At 51.6% G+C, this 20,146-nt stretch overlaps 1 protein-coding gene across 3 annotated transcripts in view; it reads left to right on the forward strand.

The window, feature by feature from the left end:
• The window catches only part of OPCML (opioid binding protein/cell adhesion molecule like), a 259,361-nt gene that overhangs the window by 157,285 nt on the left and 81,930 nt on the right, over window positions 1–20,146 (forward strand). The window contains exons 1-2 of one of the 3 annotated variants that reach the window (XM_071769048.1): window positions 16,051–16,134; window positions 16,386–16,470. In XM_071769048.1, the coding sequence (XP_071625149.1) occupies window positions 16,427–16,470 (44 nt within the window). In that variant the 5' untranslated portion in view covers window positions 16,051–16,134; window positions 16,386–16,426. Of the gene's footprint in view, window positions 1–16,050; window positions 16,135–16,215; window positions 16,471–20,146 lie in introns of those variants that run through there. The other 2 variants (XM_071769045.1, XM_071769044.1) reach the window with 2 other exon arrangements.

Genomic DNA, 20,146 nt, shown 5'->3' on the forward strand with positions numbered 1-20,146 from the left:
ATCTTCTGGGGAGCTGGGTGCAAGGAAGGGTTGAGGCTGTGTAGTCAGCAAATGCAGCTCTAGAAAGGGAGGATTTTCAGCAGTGTGTGAAAGAAGATCTGGATTTAGACCTTGCAGCTTGGCCTCCTCTCTGTTATCTCAGCAGCTGAGGGGAAGCACAGGCAGCAGCTGCATCCTGCCAGGATCCATGATCAAGAACGCTTCTCCCCCACCTCCTCCTTCCCTTGGACAAATATTTTAAATCCCAGCTCTGGTTTGGGAAGCAGGTGATGCAGGTGGCCTCTCCAGCTTATCTGCATGCCCAGATGGGGCATCTCTGGGTTCAGCACCAGCCCTTGGGCAACGGGGACCCTCAGAGCTTTAGGTCTGTTGGCATCACCCCGATAGGACAAGCAAGGCTGGGGTGAGGAGTGTCTTAGTCCTCTCTTGTGAGCTTTAGAGTGTGAAACCACTTAATTTAGACCTTCCAAAAAGAGGAGCTGGGGGTGCAGGAGCTGGGGGTGCCCTTGGCTTGGGTAGCAGGAGTCTTTGGCAGTGGGACCTGGGGCTGGTGAGAGCTCCTTGGCCTTCCCTGCACCTCCAAAGTGGTTTAAGTTGAAGGGGACATTGCTCCCCTGAGCTGTCAGCCCTGCTGCCTTTCTTCCTGAGCAGTAAAAAGGAAGGAAAATGGGCCTGTGGTTTCCATCCCTTTGGAATTATTGGCCTCCTTTTCACATTGGGTTCGTTTGGGCGTGTTAATATCTCAAATTTAATGATAAGTCTAACGGAATTAATTTATAAGATAAATAAGATGTTATTAGTACATTAGTAGCAAAAAATGTGCAAGGACACTGCTAATCTAAGGTGAAAATGCCTTCCTGAGTGAAATTTAATTAGCAGATTGTGTTCTATTAGTGACTTTTATGGGAAGTTCATGAAAATGAATACAAATATGTGCCAGGCAGCCTCTCCAGTGAAGTGGGAGCTAACCCCACCCTCCCTCTCCTGCACTTCCAATGAAGGGAAACTCCAAAGTGTGTCTTATCTCCTTGCCAGAAAAGGACTTTCTAGAGCCTGTGGTGGCCACCTAGCAGCTTAGGGTTGTGGTTGCAGTCTGGGTGCCACCTGAGTTGAGGGTGCTCCCAGCAAGTGGAACAGGGTGAGGGGAGTCAGCTGTGTCCCATCTTTTCCCTCTGCCTGAGCAAGTGGCTGGTGGGAGCTGCTTTTCCATGCTAAGAACAGAGATGGGTATGGAACTGGGGAGTTTCTCCCCAGCCAGCATCCTTAGCAGAGGATGCCAGGTCCTGCAGAGGCTCCATCAGAGTCTCAGCATCAGCCTGTGCTGTGACCTCTCTGCTCACACAAGCCTTGTAGCTGCAGGGGAATGGATCCCATCCAAGAACATTATACATCTTTTAAAGCCTTCCAGTCCTCCAGCAAGCTGGAGGGTGTTGTGCAGCTGTTACTGCTGGAGGCAGATGCTGCAGAGGTGAGCTGGTGTCCCTTGTCCTCCTGGCTCCCCTTGCAGAGCCAGCACAGCAGGGACACCCATGTGATGGAGCCAGGGAGGTGACACTGATGGATCCTCCTAAGTTTTGTGCTAAAATTTGGGGGGGGGGGTGTTTGGGTCTCCTAAGTTTTGTGTTAAAATTTGGGGGATGTGAGGTGTTTGGGTCTCCTAAGTTTTGTGCTAAAATTTGGGGGGGTGGGGGTGTTTGGGTCTCCTAAGTTTTGTGTTAAAATTTGGGGGATGTGAGGTGTTTGGGTCTCCTAAGTTTTGTGCTAAAATCTGGGGGGGGGGGGTGTTTGGGTCTCCTAAGTTTTCTGCTAAAATTTGGGGGGGGGGGTGTTTGGGTCTCCTAAGTTTTGTGCTAAAATTTGGGGGGGGGGTGTTTGGGTCTCCTAAGTTTTGTGCTAAAATTTGGGGGGGGGGGTGTTTGGGTCTCCTAAGTTTTGTGCTAAAATTTGGGGGGAGTGGGGTGTTTGGGTCTCCTAAGTTTTGTGCTAAAATTTGGGGGGGATGTTTCCAGGGCTGGAAAGCATTCGTGTGCTGCATGTGGTTTCAGGATGACTTAGAAATTAAAAGCATTTTGGGATCAGCAACAAAAAGAGAAATAAAGAAAAGGTGTCTCTGTTCTAGGTCTGTCCTGGGAAGCCTTTCTTGCAGACCCTGCTTTGGCACTGGAGCAGGAACTCATCTGCTTGATTGAGGACTTTTTCTGGTCCCAGTCAGTGTGTGGCTGAAGGAAATAATCCCTTGGTGATGCTACTGGCTCCTTGAGTCCAGAGTCAGGTTCTGCCTTCACCAAACCCTGTAGCAAATCTGTTGTCAGCTCTGGTCTGGACTTGGAATTGCTTGTTGAGGGTTTTTGAGCTCCAGAGGAGCAGGGAGAGGCTTTGTGCAGCCTGAGAGCAGTCACCTTCCTCTTGGCAGCACTGTCCCCATCCCTTGTATCCATGCAGAATGAATCTGGTGACCCTTGCCTGGTTTTTGTGGCTGGGGGAAAGTCTGTTAGATCCAGGAGGCATCTGCTGGTGGTTCCAGAGGTCCTTCCCTCTCATCTAGGGCTGCAGGATTTGGCTCTTGCTGATTTCTTTGCTGAACAGAGCAGCAAATGCATGGGGAGTCATTATTCATGCAGATGATCCTCACAATTCAATAGAGGTAATTAGGAGAATGATGGAGGAAATTAGCACTTTCTGTGGGTTTATTAATATTAATAAAATGATTCCATGGTTTTAAAAAAATATAATAATATTAATAAAATAAATACAAAACTGCTGAGGAATTCTGCCCAGCTACTAAACACCAGCCTGCTTCAGGCACTGAACAACCAGTAGCTTGAATGAGTCTCCAAAGAGAGGTTTTTTGCCCTCTAAAGATGGCATCACAGAAGTCGGAACAGATTGAGGCATATTTGGAGTAATTTCTTTTTTCCCATTTTTGCCTTTCTTTGCTGAAGCTCAGCAGACCCTTGAGCCATTGGAAAGCAGAGTGTGCTAATGGTCTTGAAAATAGGATGTTTTCTCAGACCTGTCCCTGGTGTCTGTTGTCCTCCTGCTTCTTCACCTCTGTAGCTGTCCTAGCAAGGACAATATTCCCACATCCCCATCTGCCAGAGGTTTGGTTCCTGGGTCTGCCATGAAGTTCCAGCTCCAAGTTGTCCTCTCGGTCCTGCTTCTTATTTCTTCCTGTGCTGATGGCAGCAAAAGGCTCTGGGCCACTGCCACCTGTGTGTGGGGTGGCCTTGGGACAGCTGCTCAGCTCTTTGTGCCCAATGTGCTGGAATATTTGTGTGTGTGAGGGGGGGATTATTTGCAGATGGTGAGGAGATCGAAGACAGCAGAGAGTGGTGGTAATGAAAATATAGGACAAATGTATTCAAACATGTAAAAATTTAATTAGAATAATTATTATGAAAATGTTGCTAGAAGTGCTTACTGAAGCTCTCTGCTTTCTTTTGAGATCAAGGCTTTTTTTTTTTTTTTTTTTTTGGTTTCTTGCATGCTAAGAGGAGGATTTGGGGTAAGGAAGAGAATAATCGGTATCCAGCGGCTTCTGCAAAGGGGCTGGGGGACTTTTGCCTTGGGTCTTGGATGCCCTGGCTGTGCCCATGGCAATACCTGGCTAAACTTGGTCTTTTAAGAAGGTATTTCTAGGGTTTTGCAGTCATTGAAGTGCTTCCTTCCTGGTTAAGAGGGACATCTGGACAGGTTTGGTGCCAGGGATGGGTGGAGGATGGCAGCAGGCAGGAAGGACCTGGGATGGATGGGGTGATGGGCTTGAGATTTTTTCCCCCATCCATGTGTGCACCTAAAAAACTTTCTTGGGGAGCAAAGAAAAGGTGCTCTCAGGTCCCAGGCTCTGTGCTCTTCCCTGGCTGAGGGCAGCAGGGAGCAGCTCTGTTTGGTTTTGCTCCATAGGGAACTGGGAACAGCTCTCTCCTGCCTGACCCCATTGCATTTTTGCTCCCCTTTTAGAGCTGCTGGTCTGGTGGGTGGTGCCAATTCTCAGAGCCTTCTCCATCTGTCTTTATTTCAGTGGGAAAAGATCAGAGCAGTTGAACCCACCCATTGCTTTAATGATAGGTTTCATGGTATTAAACAGTAATTGCAGAAAATCGGTTTCTATAATAAAAAAACAAAAAAAAAAAAACAACCCAAAAAAGCCCCTCCACAGTTAGACTTGTTGGCTTTCTGATGGTGCTTTATGTGGGATCTCCATCTTCTAGCCAGACACCCTCCTGTCCTCCCTGCTTCTGTCTCACAGCATTTATCTCAGGAGAGCCACAGCTGCGGGCTTGGGATCCAGATGGATTTCCCTCTCCCATCCCCTCGTGTCTGGGGAGCTGTGCCCAGGGCTGTATATCCTGCTCCGAGGTGGCAGAGCAGGCCAGGAGAGATGAGTTTTTCCATTCCAGAAGAATTTGCAGGGCTGGCAGTTTTAAAAGAGGAGAGGGGAAAGCAACCCCATCTCCCAGCTTGTAAATTAAGCAGCTCTGGTCGGAAACTGTCACGGCAGGAGGAAAAATATGAAACCTCTGGGGTCGTGTATGCAGAGTAATTTCTCTGACTGTAACTCTACTTAAAAGTGAGGCTCTGATGAAAATGCTCAGAGTATTTTCAGTGGACCTGGCAGAGCTCTGATTCAGCCCCAGTGAAGTCTGTGCAGACTTTATTGGGTGTTGGTTTACTCCAAACTCTCTAACACCAGAGTTTAGTGCATGGCTGAGAAATAAATTGGTTCCTTCTCCTTATTAACTGAAAACATTCCTAGATAAAGGAAAAGCAGTAGTCTCTTTTTTTTCTTTCTATTTTTTTTTTTCCTGGTGGGTTGCAGTGCAGGAGAGCAAGGAGGCTGGACATCATTTAGAGGAAAAAGCAGGAGGGATGCATTCTGACCATTGCTTGGCATGCAGGGATGGGGAACAAGGGTGTTTCCCTCCCCAGTTCTGCAAATTCTGAGGTTTATGAAGCCATCTGGGACACTGCAAGGTATGGAGCTTCTCTCCTGCTGCAAGGAAGAAAGAAGGCTTTAGAGCTCATCTGTGTCCCTGCATGACCAGCTCCCTGTCTGTGGTGATGCTCCTGCCTCCCTTGGCATTTTCTCCCTGAAATGGGATGTCTGGAGCAGGCAGATCATCCCAGACAGCAAATATTATTCCCTTGGCTTTATTTAGAGGGACAGAGACAGGGCAAGCTGTGCTCCATTGTAATGTGGTGGTTCAGTGGAGAAAAAAGTGCCAGGCTGGCCAGCCAGCCTCCTCCTGCTCTGGCAGCAGCCAGCCTAGTTTAGGGAAGGTTTTTAAGTGTCCAGGTTGTGGGTAGATCCAGGGAAACTTGCTGCTTTTTTCCTCTTTTCAGGAACGCCCCAACTCGTTGCCCCATTAGCAATGAGTGAAGCTGAGTTTGGGATTAAAGGCTGGGAAATTGGGAGTGAAGCATCAAGATATTCAGGGTTGTGTTGAGATGGGAGGGAATAGGAGAGTGAAAGCCACCCCACCTATCCCCTCTTTCCCACCCCTCTCCCTTCCTGCCTCCCCTGGCTTTCAGTGCTGTGAGATTTCCACCCCATGTCCTGGAACCAATATCTTGGAAGAGCCTTGGAGCCATTTGTTTTGCCTTTAATTGGCTGGTGGGGAGAAAATAACAAAGGGAAGTCATGCAGGGGAAGTTCTCATCGGTGCTGTTTTTGGCAACAGAGTCGCAACATCCTAAATTTATTTATTTAATTGCATTATTAAAAATATAAATAAAAATAAATCCAGGGGAGCAGCCGGATCTCTGCTCTGCATCTCTAAAATAGAACCATAAATGCCATGGAGCACTGGGGGAATGATTTATTAGCCTGTTATTGTGAGTGACTGGGATGCTTTCGATGGAGTCCTTGCTAATTTCTAACAGCTACATTAAATCACAGATGCTATCAGCTATTATAAAATAATCACCCAGCAGTCTGCACACCAGCATGAGCCCAGGGTCAGTGCTGGAGCCCTTTGTTTGCTTCACATCTCAGCCCCTCTGCGAGGGTGAGAAATAAATAGGGCTTGTAGTGGCCTCATTTTATCATCCAGGAGTTGACAATAAATAAAACCTCTATAAACCTTTTTTTTTTTTTTTTTTTTTTTTTTAAACAATAAATAAAACCGATGAACCTTCTGTAAAATTTGCAACGAGAGGAAACCTTGTTTTGGGCTTAAATATGGCTGTGTGATTTTGGGGCTCCGGGGTCCTATTTCTAGCTCTGAAAGGGAACTGGGTTCACTGATTTATGGGGCAGATGAAGGATTTCAGGGTTTGGACTGGAAGGAAAAGAGGAAGTCCTGTGGCAGGTTGGGGTGTCAGTGCCTCTGCTCTTTTTCCTCGGTGCTTTTCCAGACAAGTCACTTAAATTTCCCTGCAGCTCGGCTGCTTTCCTCTCGTTTGACAAATAACGTGTGTGTTTATGTGGTTGAGCTCCGGAGGGGGTTAATACTTGGCCTGAAAATCTCTTTAGAAGTGCCAATTTGTAGCGACAGAGAAACAACAATGAATAGGAGAGCTTCGAGGGGCAGGAGAAGCCAGGGAGCTGCTGCTTATCAGGAGGGGGCTTGCAGAGCCAGCCCTGGAGCAGGGGTGGTTTTAAAGGGTGATGGGAGGGGAAAAAACCAAACAAACCAACCAAAACCTCCCCCAAAACCCCCACAAATAAATAAATAAAAGTCAAGCAGTCAGGAGGAAAATGCCCATCCACAAGGCTCGTATTTTTCTTGAGAATTTTGCTTTGTGCTGGAACAGCTGCTCAAGTGCCAGATGCTGGCTCTGGTGACAGGGATGCAGGGGTGGTGGGATGGGGTAGGAGCCCCTGAGCTCCTCCTGCTGTCATCTTTAGGGATGGAAAACCCTAGGAAGGGTCAGCCTGGTGCTTTGCAGCATCCTTATCCATCTTAGGGAGATGGTTGTGGAAGGGGTGCCTGCTCTTTTGGGGAGGGTGGTGGTTTTGCAGCCTTGTGTGAGTTGCTGGGGTGAACTGGGGTGAACTGGGACTTGGCCCTGAATTTGGTAGAAGGAGCCTCAGGAAGGGCCAGCTCCTGGTAGCAGCTCAGGATGCTCCCAAGGCTGTGTGTCCATAGGGAATGAGGTGCATTGCATGGAGTCTGGGGTGTCCAGGGTGGCCTGGGGCAGGTCACTGATTTCCTCCAAGGTATTTGGGTTCCTTTGTCTTTCCCTGCTTCACTGTTCTCTCTGGGGATACCGGGGCTTTGCAGCTTGCAGACTGGTTCCTTGCTGCAGTATCAGAGATTGTCGGGTTGTCAGCAACCTGGAGATAGCTGGGATTGCTGACAGTGAGCAGAACTGAGGCAGGGCTGTGTACAGAAACCTTGCTCAGCCTTGGAAACTGCAGTCAACCCCTCCCCCAGGGTTGCTCTTGCTCATAAAGCATGCTTAGTTTTGTTTGCTGCAAAGCTGGGTTTCAGTCCCAGAATCCAGGCAGCCCCTGGCTTTGAGGAGAATTGGAGTCAGAAGGGAAGAGCTCAGAGCAGGCTGACTTTGAAAGATGAGTTAAAGCTGACCTAGGAAGATGGAGATGTTCACATCCCCACCCTGGCTTTGCAACTTGAATATTTATCTCCTTGTGCCCGGTACCACTGGGAATAAATCAGCAGTGAGCAGATCCCTGGTGCAGATATTGTGGGACCTGCACCAGCATTTACCCAGAGCTGCAATAAACTCCCAGGGAAGTTTTCCAGAGCTTGCAGGAACTGAAATCCTAATGTGTTTGGGTTTTTTTCCCCTCCCCCCCTTGCTTCAGCCCTTAGAAGTGAGAATTTCAAAGGTGAAAAAACATCATCTGCACTGGCCAGAGAGAGGAAAGACTGAAAGTGCTGAGAATTTATATTTCTCCTGGGACCTGTAGCCTGTGAAGCTCTTGTAGTTCAGACAGGCTGGGAAGATGTGTTTAGACCTTTCCTTGCTCAACACGACTGCCAAACCTGCCCAGCAGCACGGCTGCAGTGAGCACCCAGGGGCAAGGAGTTGGAGATGGGGATGTTTTCCTTCTTTTTCTTTAAATCTTCTGTCTTGGCCCCTCTGCTGATACCACTGGAGCAGGGTTTGGTCCAGCAACTCCACCCCGTGTCCTGCAGGGCACCAGCTGGTTGTTGGAATGGGTTTGCTTCCAAACCAGTGCTGGAGGACCCCGGTCCTCATGTGCTGGCCCAGCCAGCCCTGAGGTGGGTGTTTCTCCTGCCATCCAGGTGTGAAAAATACCAGTGCAGACCGAGGAGAATGGGTGAGTGGGATTTTCTTTTCTTTTACCTTTCTTTTCCACCATTCCTGAGCCTCCTAGGACAGCTCAGAGCACGTGTTTCCCTCTCCCAGCATCTCGCGTAGGTGGCACGCCTGAGCTCTGCTCATTTCTCCGTCTCTGTACTTTGTAAATAAGCCCAGAGGCCGTGTGATGGCTTCATATTTAGAAATAGGATCAACAGGGCTGTGAGCTATCTGTTCGTTTGTTCTTTTATTCATTCAGTTAAGAATTCACAGAACATTTTGCGGGCGGCTGTGCAATGAGCCTTGTAATGCTTCCAGAAGAGGGAAGAAATGTTCCTGCCTCCCTTGGCAGGCGGGGGAAGGTGAGGGGCTCCAAGAGGCTTGCTGCCTGGCCCACAGTCAGGGTGAGACACAGGGGTATATCTCAGGTCCTGGTTTCCATTTCTAGTCACTTGATGGCTGCTGAGACTCAAATGCACGTCGTGTCTCCACGTTCAGCAGCGCCGAGCTGTCTGTGGTCAAGATCCTGGTGTTTTTCCTGCTCCTGGACTAATCTGGGAATGTGATTGTGCCTCCACACTTTGGCCCAGGGGCAAGTCAGGAGGTGGTACAGGAATATAGTACTAATATAGTAATATAGTAAATACTAATATAGTACTAATGATGGAGAGACCATGTCAAACCCAGGCTGGCTCCTTTGCTGTCGGGGCTCGTTCCCATCTGCTCCTTTTTCTGTAGCTCCCCCAGCTCAGAGAAACCTTCAGGGCTGTCAGTGGCCTCTTGGACCTCAGCTGGAGGTCCTGTGTGTGGTCCTCCTGGATGCTCCTTTCTTCCTCATCTGGGAGGCACTGGAACATTTGCTTTTCCTCCACCTCCCACCCCTGGCTCAGGCTCATTCGTAGGTTTAGGGCTGAACCTGAGGTGCTCAGGCACAGCAGGGACAGAAGTGCATGGATATCCCTTGGCCTAGGCTGGTTTTGCACCCCTCATGGGCTCCTTTCATCTGTGCTCATTTTGGGGTCCTTGGGGGGCCCTTGGAGGTGGCAGAGGGGGGTGGGATGGGGCCATCCTGCTGCCCTGTGCATGGTGGTGGGATTGTGCAGTGCTGCTGCCCTGGTTACAGCAGCTCCTCTGCCTTCACTCTTCCTAACCTACTTTCCCTCCCCTCCCTATAAATAGGACTTGGAGCCACGGGTTGATGGAGCAGCTTGTCCCCATCCCTTGTCCCCATCCCTTGTCCCCATCCCTTGTCCCCATCCCCTGTCCCTTGCAGTCCAGAGGGTTCAGAGCAAGAAGGGACATTTGGCAACCCCAAACCTGCCCACTCTGCCCTTCTCTGGGGTGCACACACACACACAGGCTCTGTCCCACCCTACAGCCCTGTCCCCTTGCCCAGTGCCTGTCCCCAGCAGCCCCCAGCTTGCCCATGATGCTCACACAGGGACCTGGAGCACCAGGTTCTGGGGAGGGGGGCTTGAGCCTCTTTTCTGTTTAATACTCTTATTAACCTGCTCCAATTCCCTTCTTTTAGCCCCAGTCTGATTTCTTCCTCTGCATGTGAGGGATGTGGGAAATTTGGGAAAAGGGTCCTGGAAGCATCTCTTTGAGGGTTGCCAGCAGGGACTGTGCAATGTTTTGTGGTTTGTGTCGTGCTGCTTGGCAGTCAGCTGGCAGTTTTATTTCTGCAGTGTCCTCCATGGAGGAGGTTGAACTTTGGTGTTTTGATATGGAAATGTTTTGGTAAGGAAGCAAAATGTCACAGGGCTCTAATCACTGTCCCCCTGCCCCTTCCCTCGAGTGTCAGATTTTAAGGGAAAGACCACATGGGAGTTGGAAACCTGCCCAAGTGCACTAAATACCAACAGAAAATAAAAATTATAAAAAAAAAAAATCTTGGCATCACGCAGAAACTCATTTTGCTTTCCTTAGGAAAAAAAGACAAATAATAATAATAATAATTAAAAAAGTCCTGGGTTGGTGTCAGAAGTAATGCTGGGAAATTAAATCCTTACCTTCCAAGCTTTCTGGGTGATGTTGTGATGGCTTTGCCATGGTTCTGCCATACCTGGGTGTCCCAGGTTTGCTCGAGCAGCCCTGGCTGTTTTCAGACTAATTTTGTTGGGGTTTTTTTTTTTAATTTTAGTATTTGGTGGAACAAGTGGGGCTGCTTTTAACCCAGCAAAATGTCTTTCTTCAGTTGTCAGGTTGCCAGAGGGGCTGAGTGTGCCCCATGTCCCCAGTGCCACTGGGGATCTCTTGGGTGCTGAGCATTGGGTGCACCTGGAGAAATCCAGAGCAGGTCCCTGCCTGGTCCCTGTCACCCTAAACTGGGTTTGTGTGTCCTGGGAAGGATTTTATGGAAGTCTGAAGGATTTGTGCTTGCTTTAAGGCATGAGGATGGTGTTGGAGGGGCTAAACCAGCCCAGCAGTGGGGTGTTAGTGAGGAGCATTGGCATTTTCTGCCCAAGCACAGTAATCAATTTGAAGAATAGGCTGCCTTTTTTTCCACAATTACCTCAGCGTTTTGTTTCTTTCTTTCCTTCTTTCTTTTTTATTTTTCCCCCCTTAAATTCATGCAGTAAAAAGGCATTAAGTGAAACAACATGGAAAATAAAAGTTCAGTTTGCCTGGAGAGCCTGATTCAGTGTGAAGATAAACCCAGATGAAACAACTGGAAAAATTAAGTGGGATAAATAAATCCTACCAGAGGGAAGGAGGGGGGTGACAGAGGGGGAGAGCTGTGTGTTTGCCACTGGTTGGGCAGTGGTCAATCCATTGGGAAGAGGCTTTTTCCCTGAGGCTTTTATCCAGGGAAGGGGGTGATGCTTTGCTGTGTGTCCCCCACCTCTCGTGCTCTGACAGATGCTGAGCTTTATCCCAGGGCTCTGCATGGGTGTGGGGGGCTCCTCCTGCCCATGCCTGGTGCTCTCTGTCCTCACTTTTGGGTGAAGGAACAGGAATATTTTGGCAGCAAAGGGGAAAAGCAAAAGAAGCAGGGTGTGGGGGAAGAGGTGTTGGGATGGATTGCCAAATATGCCGGGGAAAAATTAGCAGCTGCAAGTGTGCAAGGGAAAAGGTGGAGAAGAGAAGGGGTAGGGACAGATGGAGAGAAGGAGGGAGAGAAAGAGGAGGTGGGAGAAAAGGGAGGAGGAGGGGATAATAGTGTAGAAAGATAATAGTTAAAAATCTTATAGCCCCGAGCCCAGACACCATCTGTACATAGCAGGATACCAGCAAGGCACAGCTCTCTGTTCACCATGGAGGTGTAACATAGATCTTGGCCAGATAGTGTGGCCAAGATGCTCAGGATTAGGAATTTGACATGTCCTGGGAGAGAGATGACTTAAAAGAGCCCCGTTTTCTGGAGAGCTGAGCAGCTGTCTGCGAGCTGGCGACTGGAGAGGAGCTGGCAGCTTTGAAAAAGCTTGTCTGGGGTTTCCAGAGGAAGATCTGGAGAACTTCCACTGGTGCTGGAGGGCAAATCCCTGGGAGCATGGATTGAGTCTTTGATTAAACAAGCCCAGGGCCTCCAAGGCCCTGCAGTTCTGCTGTGGTTTTGCTTTTCTGGGTGCAGCGTTTTCAGCTGTGAAGGCTGAATGGCTTAAAGACATGAAAGTTCATCTTGGAAAAAAAGAAAAGCAAGCTATTTCCCATTATCTTTGCCTTCAGGTTTAGGGGTTTTGGCCTGCTGAAGACCGTGCCTTCCCCTTTGATAAGAGGACATGGTGGCTTGGTGTGCCCACCACAGGAGAAGATGTCCCAGGGCAATGCTGTGGCTGTGTCCATGTTTCACAGTGTTCCCTTACCTGGGCAGTGCACCCTTGGGAAAGCTTTAAGTTGTAATTATCTGTGTCTTGTTTAAAAGTTCAGAAAGGATATCGAGGTGCTGGAGCAGGTCCAAAGGAGGCAACTGGGCTGGTGAAGGGACTGGAGCACAGATCCTATGAGGAGAGGCTGAGGGAGCTGGGGGTGTTGAGGCTGGAGAAGAGGAGGCTCAGGGGAGACCTCATCACTCTCTCCAACTCCCTGAAAGGAGGTTGGAGCCAGGGGGGGGTTGGGCTCTTTTCCCAGGCAACTCTCAGCAAGACAAGAGGGCACAAGAGGTCTCAAGTTGTGCCAGGGGAGGTTTAGGTTGGCCATGAGAAAGAATTTCTTTCTGGAGAGGGTGCTCAGGCATTGGAATGGGCTGCCCAGGGAAGGGGTGGATTCTCCATCCCTGGAGCTATTTCAAAAGAGCCTGGATGTGGCACTCAGTGCCATGGGCTGGGAACCACGGGGGGAGTGGAGCAAGGGTTGGACTTGATGAGCTCTGAGGTCCCTTCCTACCCAACCAGTTCTATGATTCTCTGATTCTAAAAGGAATTAGAATTACTCCTTGGAACTCTTTTGGAAGGGTCAGTGTCTCAAAGGGTGCCCATAAGTGCCGACTGTGTAGAGTCCCGGTGTGATTTGCATCTCTCCATCCCTCACTCCAGGCTGCTCTCGAGGGAGCTGGACTTGCTCCTGAGCCCTGAGCTGCAAGAAGAAGGGGGAAAATAATCCAGAAGCAGCAGTGAAGCTGAAAAATAAACCCCAGGGTGGCCGCTGGTAGGTCCTGGTGGCTGCAGGCTGCTCCCAGGCACAGTGCTGGAGCAGCATTGCTGAGGAGCAGCTCCACAGCTCCCGGGCTCCCGTCCCTCACTAATTACTTCCAGGCCTGTACTCTTGACATTTGCAAGCTCCTGATTAGAGCAACGAGGGAGAAATCTCCGAGGGAGATGGAGGCCAAACTGCACCACTAATAAAAGCTGAGATTGACAATCGGCTGGGAGGCGGGAGGCGGGGAGGTGGAGGGACTCGTCCTTGCAGTCTCAGTTTCTTTCTGAGCCTCTGGGATGATGAGAGAAGGTCAGGGCTTGTTAACGTCACCATGAGGAGCAGGAGCTGCCACTGCCATATGCCTGATGCCCCCAGGGCCTGTGCCAGCCTCTGAGTCCCTCTCAGCTAGGTGATATTTTTAGACATGGACCCGAACTGAAGCCACCTGCATGAGCACCCATACAACCTCAGGTCTGCGAGCTGTCTGGGTGCAGAAGTGGCTCAGGTTTTGTGTCTGCTGACTTTGTGATTGCATCCAGATTTTGGAGCCTCCTGCATCTGGAATTCTTTTTCCCTTGCCCTCTCCTCCCCTCCATATCCCACCTTCTCCCTTCATTTGATGCCAGCGTTCTCACGCAGGATGTCACCTGAACCAGAGTGGTGGGACTGGGAGATGTTTTATGCTCGGGTGGTCCAGAAGACCAGGGCAGGAGAGGCTGCTCTGGCTTCCCGCACCCACTGTCAGGTGTCTTCTGAGGTGAAGGTGGTTGAGACAATGTCTGCAGCCTGCTGCTGGTCCAGGCTGTTGGGTCTGTACCCAGTTAGGCAGGTTTCTCTAATATAAACATGTAGAACATTCCCTTTCCAGCCCCTTCTTCCCCCTCCCTGGTGCCCCATACATGCCCAGCTCTCTGCAGCAGCCACTTTAGCTACCTGTCTATCCCTTTATGCCCAGTCTTTACATCCATTCAGGTAGCCACATCTCTCCAGCCTTCTCAGAGGCTCTTTCTGAGGCAGACAACCTTTTTTTTTTTTTTTTTTTCTTTTCTTTTTTCTTTATTTTTTTTCCTTCCCTTTGAATCTCCTCTTTCCTGAGTTGCACTCTCTCTGGCAGGCTTTCTGCTACACTCACTCTTACGTCTGCAGCTTCCTATCCCAAGGGCTAAACACCATTTTCCCCAGCAGAGCTTCTCCTCCCTGCAGCATCCTTCTCCCTGGAGCTTCATCCCGCTGCTGGACGAGGCTCAGCAGCTCCCAGGCTTGGGCTGTCTCACTGGTGGGGAGTTGCAGAGGTTTTGTGCTGACTCCTTTTTGCTGCTGCTCCCTCCCTGTTGGCAGACACGGTTCCTGTGCCCTGGGGTGGGAGCAGATCAGGAAGGAGATGGGGTGTAGCTTGTCCCCATGAAGTGTGCTCAGCCTTGGCTGATGGGGAGGGGGGAAAAGGGGAGCAGCCAGCCTGCCTGGTTGAGGTTAACCCAACTTTTTGGCAGCTGAAGAGCTTTCTGATGGAAAACTCAGCCCTGCTTCTCTCTGTGCTTCCCTCTGCTCCTAGGCTGCCCTATTTATCCAAGCTGCAGCGAGCATCCCCCTGGTGCCTGCAACCATGGTTGGTGCCGGGAGCCAGCACATGTCTCTGCAGTGCTAGCCCGTGGCTAGTGGTCCATTTAGGGTCACTGTGTGCCACTGCCATACATGACGGGCCTGCTATGCTGAGAATGGGGGTTGGCATCACTGAAAATCCCTTGCAAAATCCCTTTATCTGTTTTAGCAGCTGTGTTTAGGTCTCTGAATGGGTTTGGGGTCCCAGAATGGCTAAAACCCTTTCACTGGTGGTTGTGCTCCTCTTCTATCCCCTGGGTGGGGCAACTTGCCCCGTTTATATTCCGTGGGAGAGGCAGATGCCCTTTGGAGGAAAGCACCCACCTGAAGTCCAGCCTGCCTTGGGTTGGGCACCCTGTGGGGAGATGAGGTGAGATTGGTTTCTTTTGGTAGCCACAGACATGTCTGGGTCATGGCTGAGGTCTTGGTGCCCTCAGTTGCTCTTTGAGGAGTGAAATAGTGCTCTCTGGGTGTCCCCAAAGAGGGACATTTGTTGCTGATGGTGTGGCTTATGGGGTGGAAAGCCCTCGGGCTTCCCACTGCAATGGTACCTGGTCAGGGAGCAGGGACTCTGGAGCTCCTTTCCAGGGCCAGTGCACAGCAGCAGGACCTCGGTTGGTCACCAGGGGCTCCCAGCCCCTCTCTGCTCCCCAGGCACGGGGCAGAAACCCTTCCCGGGGGGCTGGGAGAGATGGATCAACAAGTGGGTGCAGAGAAGGATGCAGAGACGAAGGATGCAGCGCCGGGGCTGGGGCGGGCTGCGCAGAAAGAAGTCCTGGGGTGGAAATAGTTAAGGGAGGGGTGTGTGGGGGGTGTCTCTCTGGCTAGTGCGGTGCTGCGGGGGTTAAAGGATGGCGTGTGGAGCGCGTCCCCGCCTCGCCGGTGTGCGGGAGCCCGAGCGGCGGTCGGGGCTGGAGCCGCTGCCATGACAACCCCGGGCAGTCAGCCTGCATCCCGCCGCCCAGGGATGCTGCCGGCCGGCGGGGCGGGGATGCTGCTGCCGCCGCTGCCGCTGCCTTCCCCCCCGGCCACCCCGCTATTCCGCTGAGCTCCGCAGCCGGGAGAGCAGCCCCCACCCCGAGACCCCGCCAGACCCCTCCCCTGGAGACACTCGGGAGCTTCACTTCGTCCGGGCAGCGGGGACATCATCGGGGACATCGCCGCCTGCAGCTCCGCGGGGAAGTTTCGATCTTGCGACAGAATCGGCATTTTGGGGAGCGTTTTTGGTTTTTTTTTTTGCTATTATTTTTTCCTTTTTTTCCTCTCTCTTCTTCGTTTTCCTTCTCCTGTTATTTAACCAAAAGAGCAACAGCCGGCAAACAGCCCAACTCCAAGCCCGTTGTTTTTCTTTTTTCTTTTTCTTTTTTTTTTTTTTCTCTCTTTTTTTTCTCTTTATGGCCGCCCTCCCTTTCCTGCTGGAGACACTTACGTTTCCTCCTTGGGTTATAAACTTTTGATGCCAGACCTCCGCAGCGCGTGCCCTACTGAATCTTAAAGTAGCGTCTCGAGCAGGCACACACATCTGTGACCTTCATCTCTTGCTCTGCACCTTCTCTCCTCCTCTTCTTCCTCCTCCCCTCTTCCCCCCCCCGGCCCTCCCGTCCTCCTCCCTCACCCAAGGATACTGGGGACTCCCTCCGGATGCCGCTCGGCAGGCTCAGTGCTCTCAGGCTGCCTTGCCGGGGGCTCTCCTGATCTCCGTGGAGCTCCGCATCGCTCGCCCCGGTCGTTTTGCTCCCCCCCATCCCCACACACACGCAGCCTCTCCTTCCTCTCCACCCCCCCCTCCCCCCCAGCCCCCGTTCAACCCCCCACCTTCTTACCCCCCTTTTCTCTCCTGGTGGCCTTTGTCGGGTGTGTTTTTTGCCTGTTGGAAAAGTCCCTGCTGCCCAGGATGGGGGTCGGTGGGTGCTTAGCCCTGCCTTGGAGGTGCCTGGTCGTCCTCTGTCTCAGGCTGCTCTTCCTTGTGCCCGCAGGAGTGCCCGTGCGCAGCGGAGATGCCACCTTCCCCAAAGCCATGGACAACGTGACTGTGCGGCAAGGGGAGAGTGCCACGCTCAGGTAGGAGCAGCTGCATTTCTGCCTTGGGGTGTTTAACCCAGTGTGTGTGTTTTTGTGTGTGTGTGTGTGTGTGTGTGTGCTTCTGCCTCTCTCGGGGGATGCTGTGCGCCGGAGGGTCCTGCGAGCGGTTGGAGACTTTGCCTGAGTCCCCCTGGGGGACACCCGGACAGAGGGGTTGTTTGGTTTTTTTTTTGGGGGGGGGGGAGAAGAGGGTCCGAGGTGCTGATGCTGCGTGGCCAGGGAGTGAGGCTGCAGCACAAGGTTGGCAGCCTGCCCTGGGTGCTGGCGGGGGGCTGCGGGTGCCAGACGAGGAGCTGACAAAGGGGTTGAAGGTGGCAGACAGGGAGCGAGTGCTGCTCGACGTTCCCGAAGTTGCCTCGGTGCGTGTGGCTGGGTGGGAGAGGAGGAGGATGGCAGGGGAAGGGGGGGCAGAAGGGGTCTGCACCGATGCCAGCCTGCACTGCCCGTGGGTTCCCAGGGCTGCGATGCCTCCGAGGTGTCAGTGCTTTGCCTTGATCACTTTATAGTCTCTGCACGAAGCTGTTAATATCAAATCAGTCTTTTACTCCAGGGGTGCATCTTATGAATCCTGATGGATGCTTTTTACCTTCCGCTTGTTTGCTGGAGGAGAAAGGCAGGCAGCTTGTATGCAGATGGGCCACTTCTCTGCTGCACGGTGCAGCAGAGCATCCCCTTCCTGTTCCCAGCATGAGTTACAGGTGTACGTGGTGCAGTGTCCACGTAGGAGAGCAGGGCTCGTGTAGGATAGGAGCTCCCATGGAGGACAAGAGGTCCCATGGAGGAGAGGAGCTTAGGGTGGGCATCCCAGCAGATGTGCAGAGAGCAGCCCAGCCTTCCTCCCAAGGTGCTGGGGACTCAGCTGCTGTGTTTGGGGCTTTAGGTTTGTGCCCTGCATGCTTCAGGCAGCCTGAGGAGGACCTGAGCTGGTTAATCTGTCTGGGAAAGTGATTCCAGGACATGGAGAAGAAACATGGGGTGGTGGTGGTGGGCTGTGAGCATAGAGTGAGTGAGTCCAGAGTTGGGCTGCTGCTTTTTCTGCAACAGTGAGCAGTGTGTGTCCCCCGTGCAAGGCTGGCTGCTCCCTCACTCCTACCTGGAGTAACAGGGCTGCAGCAGAGAGCAGCTGCTCTTCCCAAAAGCAGGTAGGGGGATGGTGGCACAGGTGAGCCCAAGCCTGTCGTGCTCTCCCTAAGGAGCTGGTGCTGAGCAGAGGCTGCTGGTCTTGCCTGGGTGGCTGGGGCAAAGGGGGGGGTCCTGCAGGATTTCTGTGGCTGGGGTGGTCTTCATAGAGGGGAAATGTTCTATGGGGAGGAACAGCCTCTGTCTCGAGGTGTGTGCTGCTGAGGGAGGTGTTGGTTGCTTGTCTGTCTGCCTCCCAGCATGGAATCTTTGGGATACTGCATGTGCCAGGAGCATCCCTAATTCCCTGGTCCCAGCCAGGGATGTGCTGGGACATACTTGTCATCACCCCATATGTCTGGGGGAGGTGGCACCCCAAAGGAGCAGAGGGCAAGTTTCCTGGTGTCCTTTATCATTGAACTGCAGTGATGATTAACTCCAGCCAGAGCGAGCCAGGCAGCTTAAAGAGAGAAGACAATCCCCCAGGGAGATGCCTTTGGCCTCAGTGCTCTTTTCCTTGCTGTCAGAATGTGTCTCCTTGGTTTGGGGCAATGCTCATGGGGGTCTGGGAAGGCTGGATGCCTGCTGTGGGGAGTCTGAGCCTCCTTCCCCAGGGGGCTGAGCCCCTTCCCCAGGGAGCCCCGTGGCTTTGGCCGAGGCTGCTGCCAGCAGAGGGCTGACTTGGATCTCCTTTAATTTATTTTTTTTAAGCTTCTGGCCTCTTTTCTTGCGCTGTTTGTGAGAGGGGATGTTTGTGAAGCAGCCAGCCTAGGAGCTGGGGCATTTGAGCTTTACTGTAAGAAAATCTGTATCACCTGGTAGGACTCTGAGTGCCATCGTTTAGGGGAACTTCTTACTCCAAAAGCACTTCTTCTTTATCCATTTGTCCCCTCAGCATCTGCTCCTGCCCAGGCTCTCCAGTGCATCTTTCCCATGCTCTCACCCCCTCCTTTATTTCTTTTTAAGTTTAGCTTTTCCCTGCTGCAGTCAGGTTTCTGCCCTCCAGCTCTCATTTGCCCTCAGTCTGCCCTATCTCTTCTTGCACGGCTGTTTCCAAATGGCCCCACTCTTCTCTCCCAGCCCCCTTTCCCTTTTCCTGCTCCTCCAGCAGCTTTCTGTCATCCCTTGGACTCTCAAGGTGGCCAACCATCCCAAGGGAATGGCATCAATGGTGGGTTGCATGCAGCAGCCCAAGGATGGAGTGTTTTGAGGACGTGGCTGGTATTTATTTTCAGGCTGTTAGATCACAGAGAGATCCAGAAAGGGGAAATTACCCTGGGAAGTCTTCCCATGGGGGTGATGTTTGTGGCAGATGTCCAGAGTGGGGCCTGTGATGGGCCTTTCTCTACAGCAGGAGCAGACATAATGTCCTCTGCTGTCCTCCTTGCAGAATGACACTCTGCTTGGGGTTCAAACCAAGTAGCTGAGCTTTGAGAAACTGAGACCTGTACTTGTTGCACTTGCAGAATTAGCTGAAATCCTACTAGGTCCAGAGGGACCAAATCCTCTCCCACCCATATGGTGCTGATGGTGAACTGAGCCTACTGCTGTCCCTGGCTTTGGCAGGGCTGATGGAAGCTCTTTGCTTTCTAAGATCATCTTTGTAACCACACATTGTGTTGCAGAAAGGAGATGTGAGAGAGCAAAACCACGTCCTAACAGTGGAGGAAACCTGGAGGTTTGTCAGGCTCGTTGTGGTTTTCCTGTTTTGGATTTTGGGTGCTTCCATTTCCAGTTCCCCACCCTTTTTCTGAGGGAGGCTCAGGGTAAACCTTACAGAAACCAAAGCTCCATCTACAGGCAAGTCCTGGGTCATCTTAGATCAGCAGCACACGGTTCCCTTGTTTTAAGCAGAGATTGATGATAATTCACCACTTTTTTGTGTAAGAACAAACAATTCCTGTAATACACCTTTCCTCTCCAGGGAGCTCAAGGCAGTTTGCAAATTCTGTGTACTATTAAAAAGAAAATCAAGCTGCCTGAGAGACAAAACCTGCCGCGAAGCAGGGCAGGTGTTCAGATGGCAGCAGTAACCCGTGTTTGGGACAAGAGAGGCAACAAGGAGCACACTGCTAATCGACAGGGAGGTGGAAGAAGGTCAGTTTTTAATTTCCCAGCTGGGATTTGATGCGGAAACACGGATTAAGTCTCTGCTTTTGGGACGAGTGCCACCGAGTCTCAGCTTTCTACGCACGATGCTTCTTGGATGCCTGCCCTGCGAGCCACGCAGGGGGCAGGGGCAGCCTGTGGGGACATTGCTGGCAGGTCCCCAGTGTTCCCAGTGGGCTGACCCCAGCTAGGAACCTTGGGTTGTGTTTTATCCCAGTGGTGGAAGCATCTTCGTGGTGGCAGAGGGTGCAGGCAGCAGCTGAGCCGCAGGTAACGCCGCTGCCGTGGCAAATATTCAAGTGGTGTTAAAGTGGGAATGTGCAGTAAATGGGTTGTACTGCTTGTGCTGCCAGCAAAGAGACCTTTTATAACAGGCATCAGTACAGTTCATAAAGACATAAAACAACAGCTGCTTCGAATTTCAAAG

This window comes from Heliangelus exortis, chromosome 26 (assembly GCF_036169615.1).
Source record: "Heliangelus exortis chromosome 26, bHelExo1.hap1, whole genome shotgun sequence".
NCBI classification, from domain to species: domain Eukaryota; kingdom Metazoa; phylum Chordata; class Aves; order Apodiformes; family Trochilidae; genus Heliangelus; species Heliangelus exortis.